The sequence below is a fragment of the Marmota marmota genome, unplaced genomic scaffold (assembly GCF_001458135.2).
Source record: "Marmota marmota marmota unplaced genomic scaffold, marMar, whole genome shotgun sequence".
Taxonomy (NCBI): Eukaryota; Metazoa; Chordata; class Mammalia; order Rodentia; family Sciuridae; genus Marmota; species Marmota marmota.
This window is the reverse complement of record NW_025999853.1, coordinates 24,456,060-24,478,506: the sequence shown is the minus strand read 5'-3', so window position 1 is coordinate 24,478,506 and position 22,447 is coordinate 24,456,060. Positions and strand designations below refer to the sequence as shown.

At 31.9% G+C, this 22,447-nt stretch overlaps 1 protein-coding gene across 8 annotated transcripts in view; it reads left to right on the top strand.

The window, feature by feature from the left end:
- The window catches only part of LOC107139799 (ALX homeobox protein 1), a 219,733-nt gene that overhangs the window by 76,557 nt on the left and 120,729 nt on the right, over window positions 1–22,447 (top strand). For 7 of the 8 annotated variants that reach the window (XM_048804423.1, XM_048804414.1, XM_048804427.1 and 4 more), the window contains 2 exons: window positions 1,512–1,713; window positions 9,743–9,862. In XM_048804423.1, coding sequence (XP_048660380.1) covers window positions 1,512–1,713; window positions 9,743–9,862 — 322 coding nt within the window. The remainder of the gene's footprint in view (window positions 1–1,511; window positions 1,714–9,742; window positions 9,863–22,447) is intronic. The other variant, XM_048804418.1, reaches the window with a different exon arrangement.

Below are 22,447 nucleotides of genomic sequence, written 5' to 3'. Positions count from 1 at the left end.
TTTTTTTTTTTTTTTTTCCTTCGTGTCTAGCCAATGAGAGAGAAAAAATGTCAGACTCAGCTTTTCTGACAGTGATTGGTGCTGAGCTGAACAGGGAAGGAGTCAGAATATCACAGTAGCTATTTTTGCTTTCCCCAGTCTTCCTACTTTGAGAAGTTATCATAAGTGTATGCAGTGATTTTTTTTTCTGGGAGTTTTAAATAGTTTAATATTCTAAAACTGATGTTTATTTTCTATTATAGAAATAATATTTTATTTAAAAATGGCTTTACTGTTTCCTGATTTATACTTTACTGATTTATTTAATTGATTGCTTTTGCTCCAAACACTGCAGACATTGCCTATTGAAATTTTATATAAATAATACTTGGAACTTCTGAATGATAAATAAAGTAGCTAAAGGATAATAGTATGTAGGGATGAATAAGTGAAAACAGAGATAAATCAGACTTCAAGAATAAAGGAAAAGAAAATGTATACTCACCTACTAAAATTTGCCATTTAGTAATTCAGAAAGATGTACTGTAGGCTATGTCAAAGTTTCCTAAGCCTGATTTATGAATACTCTTATGCTAAGGATATTTCTTACTTTATGATATTTGCTAAGAAAAGATGATGATTATGATGATGATAGTAATACAATAATAAATCAAACTAGCATTAGCAAATAATTGTATTATTACTTTTCTAAATTCCCACAAATAAACTATAGTCATGTATGATAGAAAGAATTGCTTAAGTAGACTTTGTCTTAAACCAGATTGTATGAGGGAAGGACAAAATTTCATTGGGTTTGATAAATTACAAAACTATTGAAGACTGTTTCAAGAGAACATTGGAAAATAGAATCCTTTCTCCACCTTACATCTTTAATCCAAATTCAGGAATTTGAAAAGAGAGTAAGACAGAATTGTTAACACTTTGACTATATTCTATGCCTCCTTAATATTCCTGCAGTAATCTTTGTGGGAAAGGGGAAAATTCCAATTAGAAAGAGTTAAGTGATAAACACAGCATGTACTCATTTATTATCTGTGTACATATCCATCATACTTTTCTATTATTGCTGCATAGACTAGGGGGATATGAAAACCACAGCACTGACTAATTTTGTGACTGAAATTGGCAAGTAGGCATGGGCTAGGAGAACATTAGACTTCGCTTTTGGGCTTTAAGAGGGTATTTTAACTATTTATTTATCTCTTCTCATTGTCACCCTCCACCCAGATCAAAATCCTCAGTATCGTACAAAATCTCTATTATATTTCTCTTAAAGAAATAAACAAAACCCCCTTTTACCTATGTCCCTCACATTAATATTGGCCTATTTGCTCCTTTAAATTAGAAGGTTTACATATTTTTTTTCTTCTATAACTAGAGTTAGACAAAAGAAGGATCTTTGTTTTAAGGAGCACTATATGCAGTTCATGTTTAAAATATAGGTTATGAATACTTCTTATGTACAAGTGTATATTCATGCAGATTAAAACTTTTCTTTCTCCTCTTTGTAGCAGGGCAGCGGTAGTAATCCAGGCACACTGGCATGGTTACCTTGTGCGCAGACAGATCAATTTCTCTACGCGGAGGCATACTGCTGCAGTAGAACCCCTGCCAAATTCCTTCATCAATTTTCAGACTATTTTGAAGAAAGAAAAAAGAAAAAATACTATGAATATCCAAGAACAGAGGGAGAGGGCTGCTGTTCTTATTCAGGTTAATTTTAATCTTTTGATAACATGGGTAGTCATAAAAGATTTATTGGTCATCTTTCACTAGATGATTCTGTTTAAAAACAAGCCCCAAATCTAAGTGATTTACAGTTACATGACATGTGACATACAGGCTGTAGGTTAGTTGTAGATTGGCTGTGGTTCTGCCTAGTATCTAGATTGAAGGAATAGTCTTTAAAACTAAAATAGCATTTTTATGGCTGTGTCAAGGTGAACCACACAGTCATATTTAAAATATCTCCTCAAATGTGTCATTTATCAAATTGTTAAGATTTGGTTAGCCCAAGCAGGTCTCATTTGACCCAATTTGTAGTTATTTCTAGAAGTCTATCAAAATAATTGTTAAAGTTCTTCAAATACCCATTTTATTTAAAAATTTAGAAAGAGAGCAGTACATAGATTTAGTCAATGTCACCAAGACCAGATGTCGAACTGAATTTTAACTAGATTATATTCTTTTTAATTTATTCATTCTTTTTTTTCAATTTGATGGGTAATTTTCTAGCCATAGAATATAAAATCACAAACAAATTTTTGCTAAAAAGGCATTTACATTCTGATGGAAGAGGCAAACATAAACTAAATAAATATATAAAATAAGATCTGTAAATATCTATGGTACTGTGCCTCAATTGAATGATAATTAACTGAACAAAAATTTAGCATTTCCCTTTATTCATACATTTATCAAATATTTTTGACATAAAAATCTTGCTAGTGAATGTACATGTTAATAATAAGAATCAAGGGGAAATGTAAAGCAGGATAGGAATATCAAAGGGAAGTTTATACTTTTAGATAGAATAGATATGGAAGACCATAAAATGTTACACTAGAGACAAAGACTAAGCCATGGGCTATCTAGGGGAAGGATATTCCAGACAAAGGAATATCAGGTTCAAAAGTCCTGAATTAATAGAATACTCACAGAGTTTACAGAATAGCAAAATGATTGTGTGACTGGAAAATGATAAAAGGGAAAACAAATAGGATTTATAAGTCATAGATTATTGTATAAGACTTTGGCTTTATTTCTATGATTCAGAAAGATATTCAAGGACTTTAAAAAGATTAATCATGGACTGACATGATCAAGCTCACTTTACGTTGCAAATATATTATAGGAGGGCAGCAGTAGTAGCAGAAAAATGAGTTGGGAGGTTATTGCAGTATCCCAAGAAGAAATAATGATAATACAGACCAAAATCTTTGCAGTGGAAGTAGTAAGATTATCACATTCTAGACTATACTGATTTATCTTGAAGATCTGACATGCATTTTGGAAGGAAAAGCTGATAAAGTTAATGTATAGGCATATGGTGTATAAGAGATAAGGAGGAATCAGGGATGCCTTCTAGGTATTTGGCACAAACAACTGAAATAATAACCTTAAATTTAAGAAAATAAAAGAGAGAATCTTTTCTCTAAATTTTCTATCCATTCTTTTAAGGCTATAGTTTTCAAAAGAATCGCCTCTGCCTTGGCTCTAATGAATATATCCAGTATTTTAGATTACTTAATTTTTTTGTACATATTCCTCCTGAGAGCAGTGCATAGACAAAGCTGGTACTGATGCCAGATAATGGTAGAAATGGGGGTAGTGCAGTTGATTGAAGGAAACTTTGAGAAAAAGTGAGAAAAAATCTAATTTCCATCTCAAATATTATTCTGTTGCATAAAGAATGTAGATGTCATGAAGCCCAAATTCCTGTCATTATTGGATGTGTGCAATGCATTTTTCAGCATTAATGATTAATGAGTAGTCAACTTTTCTTCATTCGTCTCAATAAGGAGAAGTCCATTACCTTATGAAAATTCCTATATTAGTAACTAATATCACTTAAAGACATCACTGGGTGAGCTTTTTTGTATCTGTAATAAAAAGAAGCATAATTTAGCCTTTCTTTGTAATTTAGGGCAAGTTTCTTTTATTGTAAATCATAATAGTCAACTCACTGAATTCAACCACTTTTTCTCTTTCTGGGCATAAGTATCTAGTTTGTTGAATTACTTATCATAAGATATAAATTCTAGACTGCCTAAACATCCTTGGAACACAGCATAATGTGGATATTTTATATCCTAAATTTAGAAAGATTGAAGATTTCATGAAGAATGAGTGGGAAGCTGCTTTCTGCTAACTAAAATTTCCATTCTTTATTTCTTCCTGGCATATTGGCCAAGTTGGTTTCCCAGCTTCCCTTGAAGTTTATTGTGCTCCTCTTTTAAAGTACTAGTCAATGGAATATGAGTAGAAAATATATGCACAAGTTGTATAACTTCCCCCAAAAAACCTCCAACAGACATTTCTTCATATTCTTTTCATTTTCTGATTGGCTGAAATGTAGACAACCTCTGGGAACCTGTGGAAGCTATCTGCTAAAACTGAAAAAGCTGCAAAGCCTGAATCATTTCATGTTAAAGTGCTGTCTTATGTGTTTTATTTTGGCCTCCATTAGTGTTTATTATGTGATCTAGAATTAATTTTTAAGTTAATATACATTACAGCAACCCAAAGTATGTAAATATAGCTTGAGAAACAGAGATTGATGTTAATATATAAAAGAGTGGAATTCCAGTATAAAGGACTATAGTGGCAGTAAAAAAAAAAAGGATTATATGTGACTAGAATAATAAATACAGTGCAACTAGACTATCAAAGAACTAGAATATTAAAATGTGTAAGAAATTTGAATGTGTAAGAAAGATGAACTAATTTTAAATGAATTACCAGGAGAACTATTATACCTTTTAATAGAAATTAATAAATTATGAGGTTACTTACCAACACATTTATATTTCTAATAAAATGGGACTTGAATTTCTAACCTTACACAGATCCATGAAGAAAGTATCACTAGGTGTCACACCAGAAACACACACAGTACAGCTTTGTAGAAGGTCTAGCCTGCTAATCATTTGGATGGATAGATCCATCGTGAGGCATGATGAATCAATCTTTTAGCTCAGTCCTTGAAGGTTAAATAAAGGTTGCCCTTTCTGTTCATTTTACTGGTTCTATCCCTAATCTTGATATATTATCATTATATTGGTATAAAAGAGTGGGGGTGTATAAGTATAATGACCTTAGAGAAAAGAAATCAAGGGAAAGCAAGCATGTCTGCCTAATTCTTAAACCTTGCCAGAGCAGGGTCAGGGACAAAGGAATGTGAAGGGCACTTCACTTTCAAGAAGTCATCGGTCCATTTATTTCTATGTTAGGGAGAAGATATTCTAAAGTGAAGCAAGTAACCAAGATAACATGAAATATTCAGATGAGGGAATCTAAAATAATAATAATAAATAATCCCCAAATTACAAATGTTTAAAAAATATGTTTCTTTCTAAGATAACTTGTATATACTAGTCATCTAGAGGATGTGACATATCCTGGTGTGCAATAAGGACCCAACTCTATGGGAGAAAGCAATCATAAAGAGGGGGATAGTCTTCAAAATGAGTGAGTTAAGAAATTAGGGCCACTTTTTTAAGCAGTGCTTCCAATTTTGTTTCTCCTTACACAAAAATACACCGTCTTTGGGGCTGGGGATGTGGCTGAAGCGGTAGCACGCTTGCCTGGCATGCACGGGGTGCTGGGTTTGATCCTCAATACCACATAAAAATAAAATAAAGATGTTGTGTCCACTGAAAACTAAAAAATAAATATTAAAAAAAATTCTCTCTCTCTAAAAAGAAATACACCATCTTCTATTTCTATCATTTAACATTGTTCAAGTTCTTGAATACATTTATATTTTCTTCTCTTCAGTTTAGGAGAATCCTGTACTCTCTTAAAAAGTTAAAAAATTGTTCATAACAAGATACAAAGCAGGAATATTATCTATACTGCAATTTATTTTTTAGTGGCAAAAATGATTAGTCAATTTCAATTTTTTAACTTTAAACAATGTTGAATATTACATGCTTTCCTTACTTGGAAAACTAAGTAAATAGAATTTCTAGAAGTAATAGAGCAAGGATATTGGGGAAATAATGATGAGAGCCCATTGTGTGACAGTCATGGTCTTACCAGTATATGTAAGAAATTTCTAATTTAATTTAATCTTCACTACGTTGTATCAGAGAAAGGAGGCTAATGATGATCTAATCATTCATGACTTTTATGATTTTGATTTTACAGATGAAGTTGAGCTGGCTTAGTAGTAATAACAGTCATAGTCACAAATCTAGAGGTTAGGAAAAAAGAAAGATATATCAGTGAAAAGGAGAAATATAGTTTAGGCAATAAATATATTAGAGAATAAAGTCCCTCTTGGATTCCTAGACCTACCACATACTTTTCCCAGAAGATAAATTGCAGTCTGTGAATGGAATCTGAAGACTGAAACATGTGCATGAACAAAAAAAAAAAAAGAAAAGAAAGTAAATTTTCTGAGGGAGTAACTGTGTCTGCCATATTCCTTGCTTCTATGTAAGGTTTTCTTAGAGGAAGCTGAAAAACAGCCTGTTGAGATTGATGGTGAGGTTTGATTGTAACAAATTTCTTCCATGTACAAAAAGTGGAATTGGAAGTAGCTGAACAAAGAATGCTTGAGAAGGGTATTTCTCAAGTTGAGAGAAAAATTGAATTTTTACATCAGACATGTTAGATAGGTAGATATCTTAAGTTAGGAGGAGCTAATCTTTTTGATGGTGCCATCCCCATCCTAAAAGTAAGATAGATGACTATACCTATTCTTGGAAGCCTGGGTTTCTCATGTCTGTGAGGATAAGGATGGAAACACTGGGAAAGTCAAGTATTATCATAGGGTGCAAAAAGAAAATCTCTGCTACTCTGTATCAGAGACTAATCATGATGAGCATAATTGAGAATTGGATTCATCACTTGTGACAGTCGTCTAGCTCCAGATACAGTGTGACATTGTAAGACACTGTATGTCAGCCTTTATCAGCAGCCTGCATGTCCTACCCAGGATTACATGCCTGAGAATTAATGACAGCAATAACAGATTTAGCACAGCTTCTGATTTGTCTGAGTAGTGAAAGACCTTCAACTGACACTGAAGGTACATAGGTACTCAGGGCTCTTCTATGTATTTGAAATGTTCCTTAATGAAATGTATACAGATTCACATTTGACGGACAAGTTGGTCACAGAATGAAAGTGCATGGAAGATGGCACTTGTGGGCATCTACAGAAATCTTGCTCACTGTTTGGAACCTTAGGTTGGTGTCTCATAGATCCACTATGCTTGTATTCAAATGTTAACTATACAATGAGGGGTTCCTGGGATACTTTATTTAAAATAACCACCCCTTCCCAATACTCCCTACTCCCTAATCCTAATTTGTTTTAGTCTATGGCATTTTTTAAGCATACTATATATTTTTCTTATTGCATTTGTGTTTTATTCCCACCTCCATAGATTTTTCTGGTATACTTTACTAACTGTTCTATCAGAAAAAGCTTAGTTTTACACTTTATGAAATTATATTGATTGTTAAACTACCAGCCAATATTGACTCTTTTAAAACCTAACATATCTCTCCTTCCTCATCACTAGATTGTGTGACAAAAAAAACACACTGTCATGAATATTTCTTTATTACCTTCTGTATGACCTATTGCTCTCTATATACCTGTAATATATTGCTAAAATGTGATGATTAGTTTTCAGTATCTCCAAATATCATATCAATATTCAGACTTCCTATCCAATTTTACAAATGTTAGTTTACAACATTTTCTTAATCAAAATATAAGCAAATTCAACACTTTGCCTTTGGTTTACATGATTCTTATAGTTTAACACAGAGCGATTCCCTTCTTTTCCTTAAGGTTCATTCACTGAAAAAGCCAGATCATTTGTCCTTTATAGATTTGTACTTCCTCTAATTTCGCACAATGTGTTCCCAGTGCATTTAATATGTCTCATGCTCATTTGTTTTTGTAAATCTACAGCAAGATCTAACATTCGATCTGATTCAGATTTGTTTATTTTCAGCAAAGATACTCTGTAGATGGTGGTATGTGTTACAACAAAGTACTTAATGTCTGGTGGCTTCCTTTTCAGTATATTAGTTGCCTATGCCAACTATTTTATTATTGATCTGTAAAATTATGATTCTGTACATTTTTGCTACTTCGTTTATTAGCTAAAACATGTCTATACAGGAAATTTTTTTCTAATTAATTCTTTAGATACCCTGGGTTACACAGTTCATCCTGGAAAGGCAGGTTAAATGCTTGATACTCTCCCTTAATTGTCAATTTTTAGTTCAGTGAGGTTTCCTAGCATCTTCCAGAGGTTACCATAATGCATATTATTATAATGAATTCATTAATTATTTATTTTTAGTTTCTTCTTCCCAAGTAACACTTGAGTCAGTATGCTTTCCTAACATTGTCTTCATTTGCCCTATAATCTTGTACATTAATGTATATATTTCCATTGCATTTATTCTTTTTAATGCACAAATTGTTTCTTATTTGGCCAATGTGTTTCTTCAAGTTAACCTTTTTGATACAATTCAGTAGTCTAAAATTTTTACTTCCTTTATAATTTGATAACAAACAATTCATTGTTTCAAGTTCACTTAATAGACATTTTGTCCCAGGCTTGCAATCATTAATTTCTTCAAAGATCCTTGGTTTGCTTGGTGGGAATAATATAGAGACCCCAATCTGGATTTTAGCAGAATAAATTGCTGTAGATATGCTTATTATTTTTAGATTTTTTTTTCAATGTGCTGAGCTTGAAAACACATTTTTAATATTTATTTTTTAGTTATAGGTGGACACAATATCTTTATTTTATTTTTATGTGGTGCTAAGGATCAAACCCAGAGCCTCACACATATGAGGCAAGCACTCTACCACTGAGCTACAATTCCAGCCCCACTGAAAATAATTTTTTAAGGAAAAAAACTTACCATGTTTCATACAGGTTTTTTAAAATTACATTTGGGACTATATGATATTTATTTAAGTTTTACATTTGCAATTTTTCTTTATAAACTCTTGGTTCCTACTAACATAATTGCTCTTTTTTTCTCTGTTTCACTCCCCACCCCCTCCATGGAGTGTGGAGGGAGGAGAGGTAGGGGAGTGGGTTTATACATACATATAAAGTAGAAATAAACAAAGACCATAGAAATGGGACAAACCAGCTATTTATTCAGAGTGTGCATGTACATAGTTCCGAAGCCAAATCCAAGAATATTTAGAGAAGTCAAGTTTCTATTGCCTTCTACCTAGTTTTCTGCTTTTGTATGTAACCATATTAAAAATAAATTTTATAATTTATACTTTTAATTTTAAATGTAAGCCAGCATTATACTTCAATATGTTTATTTGATGTGTATGTTTATAATATATTTACATACATTTTTTCATAAACAGTAGTATGAAAAATAAACCATAATTATTTCTTGCCTGGATTTTATACTTAATATATTCTGAAACTCATATGCAGTATATAAACATATGTATATATCTATATATGTTTATATACAGATACTAAAGCTTCATTATACTTAGATGTATAGTTTGAAAAGCATCCCGGCTCCAAGATTATTAAGTAATCTGAATATTTTTGGTTTCATTGTGATGACTTTATTTTAAAATGAAATTAATTAATTGTTATGGGGCGTTTGTATATGTTGAAGTTTTCCTAAATATGCTTTGGCTTATTTTATACACAATTATTTGAAAATCAGCAAAATTGGTTTTCTTTGCATCTCTTTCTTCTTAGTTTACAATGAGTCCTAGAGGAATTGTCAGATAATTGATTGGTTGACCTACATGTGCAGTTGAGGGAGTTTTAAAGATTCTTTTCTGCTTACCACAAAGAAAATCTCCTGAGATTCAGACACATGCAGTCGTTTAATTTATCTTACAGTTTTAAGTGTCACATAAAGTTCAAAAAGCAGATTATTGAGCCATTAAACTAAGTTCTAAGATGTTTTATCTTTCTAATGGGATAACACAGAGAATCTGTTTTGGGGTTTGATCTATAACCTTGTATAACATAGTTTAAATTTTTGTTTAGGCAGTTTGGAAAGGCTTTATTTTGCGAAAGAAACTGACAACAGCTCTAGAGGCTATCAAAAATGAAGAATCTGAAGAAGAATATGAAGAAATAGATTTAGAGGATTTTACATTTGATGAAGTAAGTACCAACTGCAACAAACAATATTTATCTTATAATATTACCTGTACACTATTTTGATGTATACCAGTTTCTAAGGTATTTATCCTAGTAATGTTATGTTATAGTTTCTTTTTCCAAAGTAACACTTGTGTCAGTATGCTTTTCCTAACATTGTCTTCATTTGCCTATAACCTTGTACAATGTTTAGGGGTGGTCATAGAATGGTTACAATATTACCTTGTACCATTTGAACCAGATTCTCCAGAAGCTAATGTCTTATGTAACTACAGTAAAGTTACCAATTTTGGAATTAACATTGCTGCATTACTGTGATCCAGTTTACTTTATTCATATTTTCCAGTAATCCCACTAATGTCCCATTTTTAGTCAGATCAATGAAGACAAGTTACATTTAGTTGTTATTTTTCTTAAGTTTTCTTTGAACTGGAAAAGATTCTGGTTTGTTTTGTTTTTGTTTTTGTTGTATTTCATGAACTTAATACTTCATTTAAAAAGTACATAAGTCTTTCCTGTATTCATGGTCTAAAATATTAAATGGAAAATTCCAGAAATAAATAATTTATCAGTTTGAAACTGTGCACAGTCCTGAGTAGTGTGATAAAATTTCATATGGCCATTCATCCTTCCAGGACATGAATCATCTCTTTGTCTCAGGACATGAATCATCTTCTTCTCCACAGTATCCACACTGTATATACTACCTACCCACTAGCTTCTTAGTAGATATCACAGTTAACAGATCACTTTTTCAGCTTCATAGTGCTTTTGTTCAAGTAATTCTTTATTAGCATTACGCCTGGAATTGGACTATAAAACCAGTGAGTGATGCTGACAATGTTGTCTATATCATCTATTGGGTTTTGTACAATACACGGTTTCAGGTATCCACTGGGGTCTTGGAACCAGTATCCAGTGAATAACTCTAGGAGTTAAATATATATATATATATATATATATATATATATATATATANACACACACACACACACACACACACACACACCCAAACACACATATCATGAGAATTTTGACATTCAGTAATACGATATTTTCTTTTAAATTCAGTCAGAAAAGTTAAATCTATTTTATGTATTTTCTCTGTTTGTCAGACATAATTTATCAAGCGTCTCCAAATTTCACTGTAATATTGAATTATGAATTCATTAATATTGTATCAGTAAGTCTAAGACAAGGGATTGCAGTTTAACTCAGTGGTAGAGCACTTGCCTAGCATGTATGAGATACTGGGTTTGATTCTCAGCACCACATAAAAATCAATCAATAAATAAAGGTGTTGTGTCCATCTATAGTTTAAAAAAAGAATTAATAAAAAGACTAAGATGAAGCTATTATTTATATAACACTATTGCTCACATCTGAATTGTTTTCTTAACTATACATAATCATATCTTAATCAAAAGGAAGCCTTTTAAAAGTCAACATTATTCTTTTAGTATACAAAATCACCTTTCAGAGCATGCTGCTAATCAGTATGTCTCTAGAAATGCCAAGATAACTATTTTTTAATTGATGTGTAGGTAAAATAATTTAAAAATTTACAACTATTTCACATTATTTTGTCTTCAAATCTCAAATACTCAAAGGAATTAAATTGTTTCTGAAAATTCCCTTATAAAGTCAATTATTTTTCTGTGGGAAAATTTATTTTTATTTATATTCAGTAAAAAAACAACAACTAGCTATCTTGAAAATAATTAAAATGCTTTTAAATCACCCTACACCTTTCATGAAAAATCCTTGTAGTTTATTTGCCTTTGTAAATTTCTTTCTGATGTTCTTCAGAACTAAATTTAATTTACCTTGATTTTGAAGAGATGAGTTAATTTATGCCTGCTTTCTTCACTGAACAGAATTTGTTTACAATGAACTTCAATATGGAAACCATTATACATAATGACTTGTATTATTGAGAAGCCAATTTCTATTCTTTCTGAAATTGTCATACTGATTAAAAAATAATATAGAGGGATTTTTGAAATATACACAATATCAAGAAACTATGAAGGGTTTTTTTATAGTGGTGTTGTACATTTTTATAGATTTATTCCTAGCTATTTGGTGTTTGCTGATATCATGCTTGATTAGCATATAGAAATGCATTTTATCTTTATTTTTATTTTATTGATTGTGTATGCAGCCACTTTGCTGAAATTGCTTATTATGTTTAATAGATTGTCAATTCTATTAAATATTCCATGTATCTAATCATGTCACCTATGGATAATGATAGTTCTTTTTCTTTTTCCTTTTTTTTTAAATTTTTTATAAGTTGTTTTTCTTATTGCCTTGTCCTGATTATTACCTCAAGTACAATTTGCATAGTGATGGTCATTACAAACATTCTTTTCTACTTCCTGGTTTCAGGATGAAAGTTTAAATACTCCCCAATAAATGAGAAGGTTCCTGTAGGTCTCATAGAAACTATGGGTTAAGGAGGTTATTCCTTAGCATGTTCAAAGGCAAGATGATGATGATAATGCTGCTGCTGCTGCTGCTGTTAATGGTGATGATGATCCTATATATGTTTTTTGGGAGATATATATATATATAATACTTTCTATACATATAACTGATTAATTTCTAACACTAAACCTTGTCTTCCTAGAATAAACTAATTTGGCTATAATACATTTTCTTTTTAACATACCAGTAGATTTGACTTGCTAATATTTTGTTTATGATTTTTTCATTTGAATTCAAGATGTTGAGACTATAAATTTCATTTCTTGCTTAGTTATATCTTTGCATTTTGGTGTAAAGGTTGTATTGGCCTTACACATGGGGTTGAAAAGTGTCCCCTCTGCTTCCCCCAAACCATTGCAGTCTTTGGGACCACCATTATACTCTCTATTATGATATTAGCTTTTTCAGATACCCCATATATAAGTAAGATCATATGGTATTTGTCTTTCTGTGCCTGGCTTATTTCACTGAGCATAATGTTCTCCATGTTCATTTATCTTGTTGCAAATGGCATAATTTCTTTATATTTGTGACTGAATAATATCCACTTGTATATGTTTGTGACCTTATCCATTCACAGACAGATATTTAGGTTGATTTCATGTCTTAATGATTATGAGTAATGCTGCAATAAACATGGGAGTACAGTTATCTTAACATATTGATTTCATTTGGGTAGATCCCAGAAGTGGGATTGTTTGGTAACTTGGTAGTTCTATTTAAAATTTTTGAGGAGACTCCATAGGGTTTCCTTTAATGACTGGTAATAATTTACCTCTCCACCAATAGTATTAGACAGTTCCTTTTCATCTGCATACTTAACAACTCTTGCTATCTTTGTCTTCTTAATAATAGTCATTCTAATAGTTGTGAGGTGATGTATCATTGTAATTTTAACTTGATTTCCCTGAAGATAGTGATGTTGAACATTTTATCATAAACCTGTTGATCTTTGTCTTCTTTTGAGAAATGTCTATTCACATACTTGATCCATTTTTTAAAAATCAGTTTTTTTTAGTTTTTCATATATTTTAAATACTAACTCCTTATCAGATGTATAGTTTATAAGTATTTTCTCTTATGTTGTTTGATCCTTTGTTTCATTAATTGTTTCCTCTACTGCTCTACTGTGTAGAAATACAAACATTTTGTGCAATCCCATATGTCTAGTTTTGTTTCTGTTGCCTGTGACTTTTTATTTTCAATGTCCTGAAACATTTTGTGTTTTAATTTTGTTGTTTCTATTGACCTATCTTAGAGTTCACTGACTATCTCTCCTGCTTTATCTAATCATTTTTAGTATATCTCCTGAAGTCTTCATTTCTTTTGTTTAGTTCTACAATTTCTATTTGATCCTTTTATTTAAATCAACTTGAAGTTTTTTATCATCTTATATATATTTTCTTGAACATTTCAAGTGTGGTAGTTTTGAAAGTTTCTCAATTAATGAAATGCCTGGATCACTTATAGGTTTGTTTCTATTGGCTATTTATCTCTTGGATGTTTAGTCAGTTCATCTTCTTTCTATGCATTTAATCTTTGGTTATGTACCAGACTTTATCTATGTAAAGATGTTGTTTTCTTTCTCTAAAGAAGATTTAATTTTATTCTGAAAAGCAGTTGTTGTGTGAGCAGAGATCCTTGTGAGGCTATTTTTTAAGTTTGTTTTTTTGTTGTTGTTTGTTTGTTTTGGTATGGCTGTTCTATTTCTTGTTTCTCTTAAATTTAAAACAGTTGGGTGTTTCATCTGAAAACCTGGGGTATATATCAGGTTTCTTTCACCTTGTTTATCCCTGAATTCCAATCCCTTTCTCTACTCCACCAAATGATTGAAAATGTCTTCTTAGTTCTTTAGTATCCAGTTGTGGCTGTTGTGCTGTGCTTTTCAGCATCTTGTGTGCACATTTACTACTTGGAATTAGAAAACATGAAGGGAAGTTGTAGACATGACTTTGAGCTCATATTTCTTTAGTTCGCTCAACTCTGGGATCTTGGTCCTTCACTATTCACTGCTTTAGTATTTGTACACTTCAACATTTTCACTTTATTCCAGTGAAACTCTCCAAACAGTCCTCAAATTTATGTTTGGCATTTCTTTCCTGTTAATAAATTTCAAACTTTACTGAAGGAACATTTTCCTGAAGGGAAATATATGGTTCACATCAGCATCAAACTCTACTTTCTAAGGTATTGGCTCTCTCCTGGTTGCCTTGATTGCTCTTAAGTGCCTTGAGCTTCTGTTTTTTCAGATGATAACTTTTAGAATATTTATAGAATTATCAGGAGGATCTTAATTCTAATTCAAACTACTATCATCATTGTCAGTATTATTATCTTTATAAATGAATAATATTTTAATCATCAGTGAGTATCTTAAGTTTCCTAGGTAGTATTTTTACCATGGTGAACAAAATATATAATATTTATAACCTCACAAGGCATACATTTTACTCGAGGTGACAGCACCCACATTAATCTACAGTATACTATAAGATATTGAAAATACCTATAAAAATAAGACTAAGGGACAGAACATAGTATTTCATTGAAATATCAAATTAGTTCTGTATAAAGTACAGCATTTAAATAAGGATTGAAAATAAATTGAAGAAGTAGCCATAGGATAATACTATTTTGTGCTAAATATAAGGCAAGTTTTCAAACCTTGAAATATGTACACAATATATTAAAGGAACAGAAAGTTTAGAATAGGCAGAACTAATTAGTATAGAAGGATAAATAGAGGTAAAAAACAGAAAAATGGCTATGGGTTAATTCATATAATACCTATGATGTGATATCAAGCAAGCACTTTGGAGTTTATGTCAAATGCAATAGAAAATTATTAAGTTTTTAATATGGGAAGAAAATGTTGTTATTTCTGTTTTAAATGGATAATTTTGTATATGATTAAGAGATAATAGGTCAGGGGTACTTGTGACTAAAGCCAAGTATTAGTTAGGAAGATAATGTTCCTTTTTCTTACTTTGACATTGCCATCACTTTATTTTCAAATCATAGCAAATTACCAGGATGCTCCTGTATTTTTAAATTTTCTATATATAAGACTGCCTTTACTAGGATTTTCCTTTTTTCACTTATTTTGGTGAGAAAATAGATGCTGTTTGAATTAAGTGTTTTGGACTTTTACAATGTAATGTAATCATATAAAATGGAAGGTCTAGCAGTAAGGTAAATTTGAAGTGCTTGCAGCAGTTTAGGAGAATCCTACTTGGGCATTTTCCTTGTGGAGAAACAATAGGGGCAGTTCTATGAATAAAAGATGATTGATTTTCCCCTCCCTTGAATGCCTCCAGGGTCTAAGGTGTTCCTTTCAAAGGTACAGCATATTATTCTGAAACTAACTCCACAAAATTACAGTGTACAATTTCAGTAGTCACAAATTCACTACTTTTCTGTTTTCCAGTTATGGCTAAAATTTTCATTTAGAAAGTTTGGGAACAAGTCCCCAGTGCATTTTTATAAAACTTAACCAGGATTATTTGAACAGCCTGTCTCCTTTCAGGTAGACTGTATCCTAAGGATTGATCAGTCATGCTTAGCTGTGCTTGCTTTTAGGGAAAAGAAATATTCATAATTTCCAGGAGTGGCCAGGAGAAAATCCTGAGTTGTCAAAAATTAGTCTTTATCACTCCTATGCATTTCTTCCTATACATTATTTAAGAAGTGACTGCAAGCATATGTCCATTTTCTGTGGATAGTCATATTCTCTAATTGCTTTAACAAAAAGGATTAGATAAGAAAAGAAAGAGGTATACTTGAGCTGTCAGCTCATTGTCAAGTAACTTTTGTGATAAAAAGGCACATAAATATCATATTCAAAGAGTTCAGAACCTGAGAAATTATTCAGACTACTTTCAAGGACCACATTTGTATGGCCATAGTCAGCTGATTTATAACCTGTGGATTATGATAGGACCTCCTCTACTACAGGACAAATGATAAATTTTTTCCATTGTCACAAGTCTGACACACATTAACAGTTTCTGTATCTGAAAAAGAGTCAGGCAGACCCAGTCAATGACATAATATTGGTCATTCTCAATGGGAAATGGGCCCTTACTGTGATCATACATATGAATAACCCAGATAGTTGTATAAGCAACTGTGATTTGTTATTTGAGGGCTCAAGCAGGATGTGGTTAATCTGCTAGTGTGATGACACTGGCAACAGCCCAAGAGTAAGTTGGAGTTTACCTAAGATAAACCATCCTAAAACAGGTGCTAGAATTTAAGGGAATCTATGTTAATAGAGATCCCTTCTCAACCAGTTGTGGAGTGGAGATTAAGTTTCCCTAAGAAGGACAGCCGCCAATTTTTTCATGTAAAGCTGACCTGCCACTGAAGCCAGGTAGCAACATATTTTGATATACCCTTTTCTTTTGATGAGAGTATTTTTGGAGACCTTCTACCTTTAATGTCATTGAATCCAAATCTGGTAATATCTAACTAGAGAGTCACAAGGTCTCCTAGAGCCAGTTATTTAGTTTCTAACAGCCCAGCAGGAAACTAACAGGTGCTTTCCTATACAAGTAAACCCTAGTGGCTATGTCAGGAATGTCACAAATCCAAAACCACTAAGCAATACCTCCAGGTAAAGTCTGCCTCTATTGCCAGAGGTTCTGCATTGATGGGTGTTAGACCTCTTTTTTTAATATGAAGAACTGAAGAAGTAGTTGTTTCTCTTTGTCTACAGGAAGTACTGGGCAATGTTCATTTTTCCACAAAGTCTCAAGAAACTACTTGGACAAAGAGACCCAGAATTTTGTCCACACCTCCTGGCAGAGGTGTGATAATACCACAATCAAGCTGAAACTGACTTTTTAAAAATTGAGATACATATCATTTTGACTTGGCAACCAGCAGGATATCATCTATATTGTAAAAGCTTTGGACATCAGAGGGTGGAGAGGCTCACACTAAATCCTGACCCACTAGTCATTCCACTGGCAGCAAATCACAAATTTTGTCACATGAGAACTTCACAATCTGCAACTCTTTCCCTATTAGTATATTCTTATCTGACACTCATGGGATGTGAAAGTAATCTTATTAATATCTTAGTTTCTACTATGCATTCAGATCTAGAAGCAGCAACAAGAGAACAATGAATTGACCTAAAGGAACCCACTCATCAACTTTAGCTCCTGCCTCCATCATGAGCCGAGTCCAAAACTTGTCCATTGAATTTGCATGCTCCATATACAATGGTTCTTGGTAGGACAGTGATGGAGAGAAATGTTTTTCTGTCTTCCCAGGCTGTCAGCTATGCAAACATCCTTGAAAAGATAGTCTAGAAAAAAGCTGTCACAGGACATGCAGATGTAGGAGACCCCCGTAGAATTGTCTCCTTCCATTAAGTATCTTCTATCTATAATATTCATAATGAACCTCTCAAATAATGATGGATAAGATATTATCCAGAGCCTTGAGCCCACGTTGAAAAATAAGTTTAGCAATTTTAGTAAGATGAGATCTCTTATTTCCTTTGGGAAAAAGTTTTGCAACTTTTTCTAGAATATAATAGATATGAAACACTAAAATAGCCTATTTTAGTAGTCTGATATAGTGGTCTACATTGGCCCTTTCATTTTTTTTAACCTTTTTAATTTGAAATAAACTTTAGCTGATGTTTTCATTTGTTAACTTAAGAGCTTTTATTTTCATTTTTACTCATGCTATTTAAAAGTCAACATATAAAGAACCAATGCAATTGTCTTTAAAATTATATATATATAACTTTTTATTAGTACATTATAGTTATACATAACATTGGGGTTTATTGTGACATACAAGCATGGAAGATAATTAGTTCCCTCCCCTCCTCTCTCTCCCTGTACCTTTTCTACTACTCCAATAATCTTTCTTCTGTTAAGTTTTAATTTTTTAATTAGTGTTTTATAGATATACATAATCTCTATGAAAGTAAAATTCACTGTGGTATATTTATATATGTTCATAGGATAGTTTGTTCAATTTCATTTCAGTGTCCCTCAAATTCCCCATCCCTCCTCCCTCCCCTCTACTCCACTAATATCTCTTCTATTTTCAAGGAATTCTACACAGCCACCCCACCCACTCCTTTTCCCCCTTATTTTGCTCTAGCTTCCACATACGAGAGAAAACATTTGATCCTTGATTTTCTGGGTCTGGCTTATTTCACTTAGCACCATGTTCTCTGGTTTCATTCATTTACTTGCAATTGCTATAATTTTATTCTTCTTTATGCCTGAATAAAACTCCATTGTTTATATATGCCACATTTTATTTCTCCATTTATCTTTTGATGACCATTTGTGCTTGTTCCACACTTGGCAATTTTGAGTTGTGTTGCTTCAAATATTGATGTGACTGTATCACTGTAATATGCTCATTTAAGTTCTTTTGCATAAATATCGAGAAGTGGGATAGCTGGGTCATATGGTAATTTCATTCCTAGTTTTTTTTAATTGTCTTTAAATTTAAATGACTGATAATGTATGAATCCTTAAACCCAAAGAATATGAGAAAAGCTAATGTCATACCATAAAATCGGAAAACCACGATAATCAGAATTGGGTTTTGTCTCAGTCTTAAGTCAAATTTAGTATGTTCAGGAATAATTTTAAGAAGGAGGCAAAATGTGAGAAGCTGGGCAATTCACTGATCTGGAGTTTATATTTTATCCCTGTCTCAAATTAACCTCATAGGGTGTTATATGTTATGATACACTGGAGGAAAATAGTCTCTTGATTCCTTTTATTGTGGTGCCCCTCTGAACTATAGTCATTGTTAACAGAAGTGGGAAAGAAAAAGAGTAAAGACAAGTGATATAAGTGTAGTGGAAAGAGACATGTTTGCCATACAACAGTCATATTTAATGATGTAAACACCTATTCTTTTAAAGTAGGAGAAGTGAAGAAGTAGTTTAGAAAGCAGAACTTGGGGTTCATATTGGGCCAGCTTTATGAACCTCAATGATTGTGAGATGCTATAAAAGATATGAAGAAAAAAATTCAAAGTAATTCTTTTTGGTGTAGTTTAAGCATCACCTTGGACAGAAAGGGAAATTGTTGAGCCATACTGGTAGAAGTGAGTCATGTAGTAAGAAAGAGGTCAAACTATTATTTTTAGAATCTCTATGACCATTCAACATTCACTGACTTGAGGCTTGGAGTAAGTCTTGTCCTCATTTCATGAGTCAAATTAAAGGATTTTATAAATAGAATGAAAAATTTTGCACACACACACACATTACAACATCTGTGTTATTTGCACCTTCTCTTCCTGATAGCTTTATTTTCCATGCTATCAAAATTGAATTATAGGATAATGTTTTCTTCTGTGGACAAAAGCCAAATATGTGTATGTTGGATCAAATGTTTAACTGTGAATATTCGGATACAAATATATTCAAGTTCAAATTCACTTTCAATATGTAAGTAAATATGACAATAGTCCTATAGTAATAAGAATGCTTTATAAACCCTTAGTTGTAAGTCAAAGGATATCTGAACATAAAGTTTTCTTAGAAATAGCCAAAAATAGTATAAATGTGCAGTTGTAAGCATGACATTTTAAGATGAATTTTAAAAGACAGTGCTATATTTATAACTCTTGGCCAATTCTTCCTGGCACTTTGAAATTTTATTTTCCTCAATGTACTAGGTAATGCTAAATATACTTGATAATAATTTTGGTTGGTTAATAAATTTTGTTGTATAATAAATTCTGGTTGGTAGTTATTTTGGTTGTGATTGTATAATGGTAACGCATCTTTAGCATTTTGTATTAACCTTCTCTGTGAGCTTCTAGAAATTTCTTGAGGAAAGAATTATCCTGAAATCCTATAAAAGTTTGTGGTCTTACATTCAAACTAAGAAAAGGTGTTTTGCAAAGTTTTCTGTATTTTTAATTATCAATTTTTAAAAAGCAAACTTTTTCCCAGACTTATTTATATAAGTTTTTCAAGTAAGAGTACTCTTTCAATATCTATATAATAAGGCAAAGAGGTCACTGTGCTATGAGAGACCTTGTTCTGCTGCAGAGAGAAAACAGCTGAATTTCCAAAGAACATTAAAAAAGGAGTTGGGTTGGCAGGTGTTTAAGAAAAAAAAATGTCCATAAAAAAATCATAAAACTCAGCCTCCATCCCTGACAACACTATTCCTTTGCCACAGACACTTGTCAGTTGTCATATTGCCTTTTGTAATATTGTTTCCTTCATATCTCTCCTCATTTTAGCAATTTTTCATCTGCTGATGTGTAGTAGCCCTTGATCTTCCCTCAAAGAGATCTAGATTTTCATCTATTTGTCATCAAGAATAATTAAAAATCTAAGTCCTAAATCCCATTTGCTATTTTGCATCAAATAGCAATTTTTAAATGGTTCAGTTATCAAATTTATTTATCATCCATCATAAGCATTTTGATTGTATAAGTCAGTGGGAGTTTACTGAATTCCTGGCATGATTTAACACGTAGTTAACATTAGCAGCTTAAATATATTGCAAGTAAATTGCAATAGTTTATTTTCTTAAGTTCCCCAGACATATCAAAGCAAGTCCCCTTCATGTCAACTCTTTCATTTAAAAACTGACACAGTCTCTTGATTCCTTTTATTGTGGTGCCCCTCTGAACTATAGTCATTGTTTCTGGACTGCCATTTTCAAACCTTTTCTCTCTGTGAAGATGAGAAGGAGGAACACTAATGCTTCTGATGAGAAAATGACTTCTCTCTCTTGCACATGCTCTGTGCTCTTTATTTGGGAAAACTAAAATTTGAATTTTTAATTAACAAAAATTATTTATTGTGTAACACAATGATGTTTTGAAATATGTATGCATTGTGGAAAGGCTAAATCAAACTTATTGTATGGATTAATACATATATTTATCACTGTTGTTGGTGAGAATGCTGAACATTACTTACTGACTTTCAAGAAGGCAATGAACTGTTATTAACTTTAGTCACCATGTTATACAGTATATCTCTTGAACTCATTACTCTTACCAAACTGAAAATAGCAATTCATAAACCAGATATGTGTTCTTAAATAATAGATAACTGTAAATACGCATACTAATAATCCTTATCTGGAAGAAATCTTGCAAAGTACTTAACTACTGAATAGATGTGCCATGTTTATACACTCTTCAAATAGTAGAAGATTTCCTAAGACTGAAAGCCACAGTGAAAATTTGTCAAGGGCACTGCCAACCTTTTGTCAGTATGCCTTTGTCCTGCCTTTCCTATAGTCTTTCATATGGCAGTCAAGAAGTACTGGAATTGTATAAATGAAAAGTGTATTTAAATCTCCTCAGAATATAATCATTCTAGTTTTAAGTAAAAATTGTTTTTGTTCAGTTTACAGCCTTTTAAAAAATTAATCGGTATTCCTCTGATGCTCTTGGTTTTTTTCCCCAAAACAATCCAAAAAATATTATAGAACCACAGAAGTCTTTTCTAAACTATGTGAGATAATCCAATTAAATAAAATTTGGATAATTATATTTTAAATATACAATGATAATATAATCAGCACAAGTTCATTATAGATAGAATTTGGAAATTATGTGAATGGAACAAAGATGTTTCAAGCCGAAGAGAGGGGAGATTTAAAATAGGAGTTTCAAGAATTAAATTTTAATTTATATTTTTATTCAAACAGTTGGATTAAAGCTTAATAATAACAGGAACCATATTCATTGTGATGTTTTATTCATTGACTAAAATTCTGGTTTCTATCAGAAAATTTGTGAAATTTGTAACAAGCTAAGAAAAACCTGGCTTATATACTCTGGTTTAAAAAATTATAATTTTTAATTATATATGTTTATTGTAATGTTTTCAATCATGTTTGCTAGAAGGTACTTTAATTTGCAAAGAGCTAAACTATTATTTTACTTGGGTAGGTCTAGATTTGGCTCAAAGTCATAGTTTTAAACAGTTAAATACCCAGAACAATCTGTACCTCATTTTAAGAGTACTTAAATATCAAGTTTTCACTTTATAGGAAACCTGGAGATGAAAAGACTTATCCCATTTCTTAGTATGTTTGCATTATATAGTTGCATATCCTCTCACAATAGCAAAGA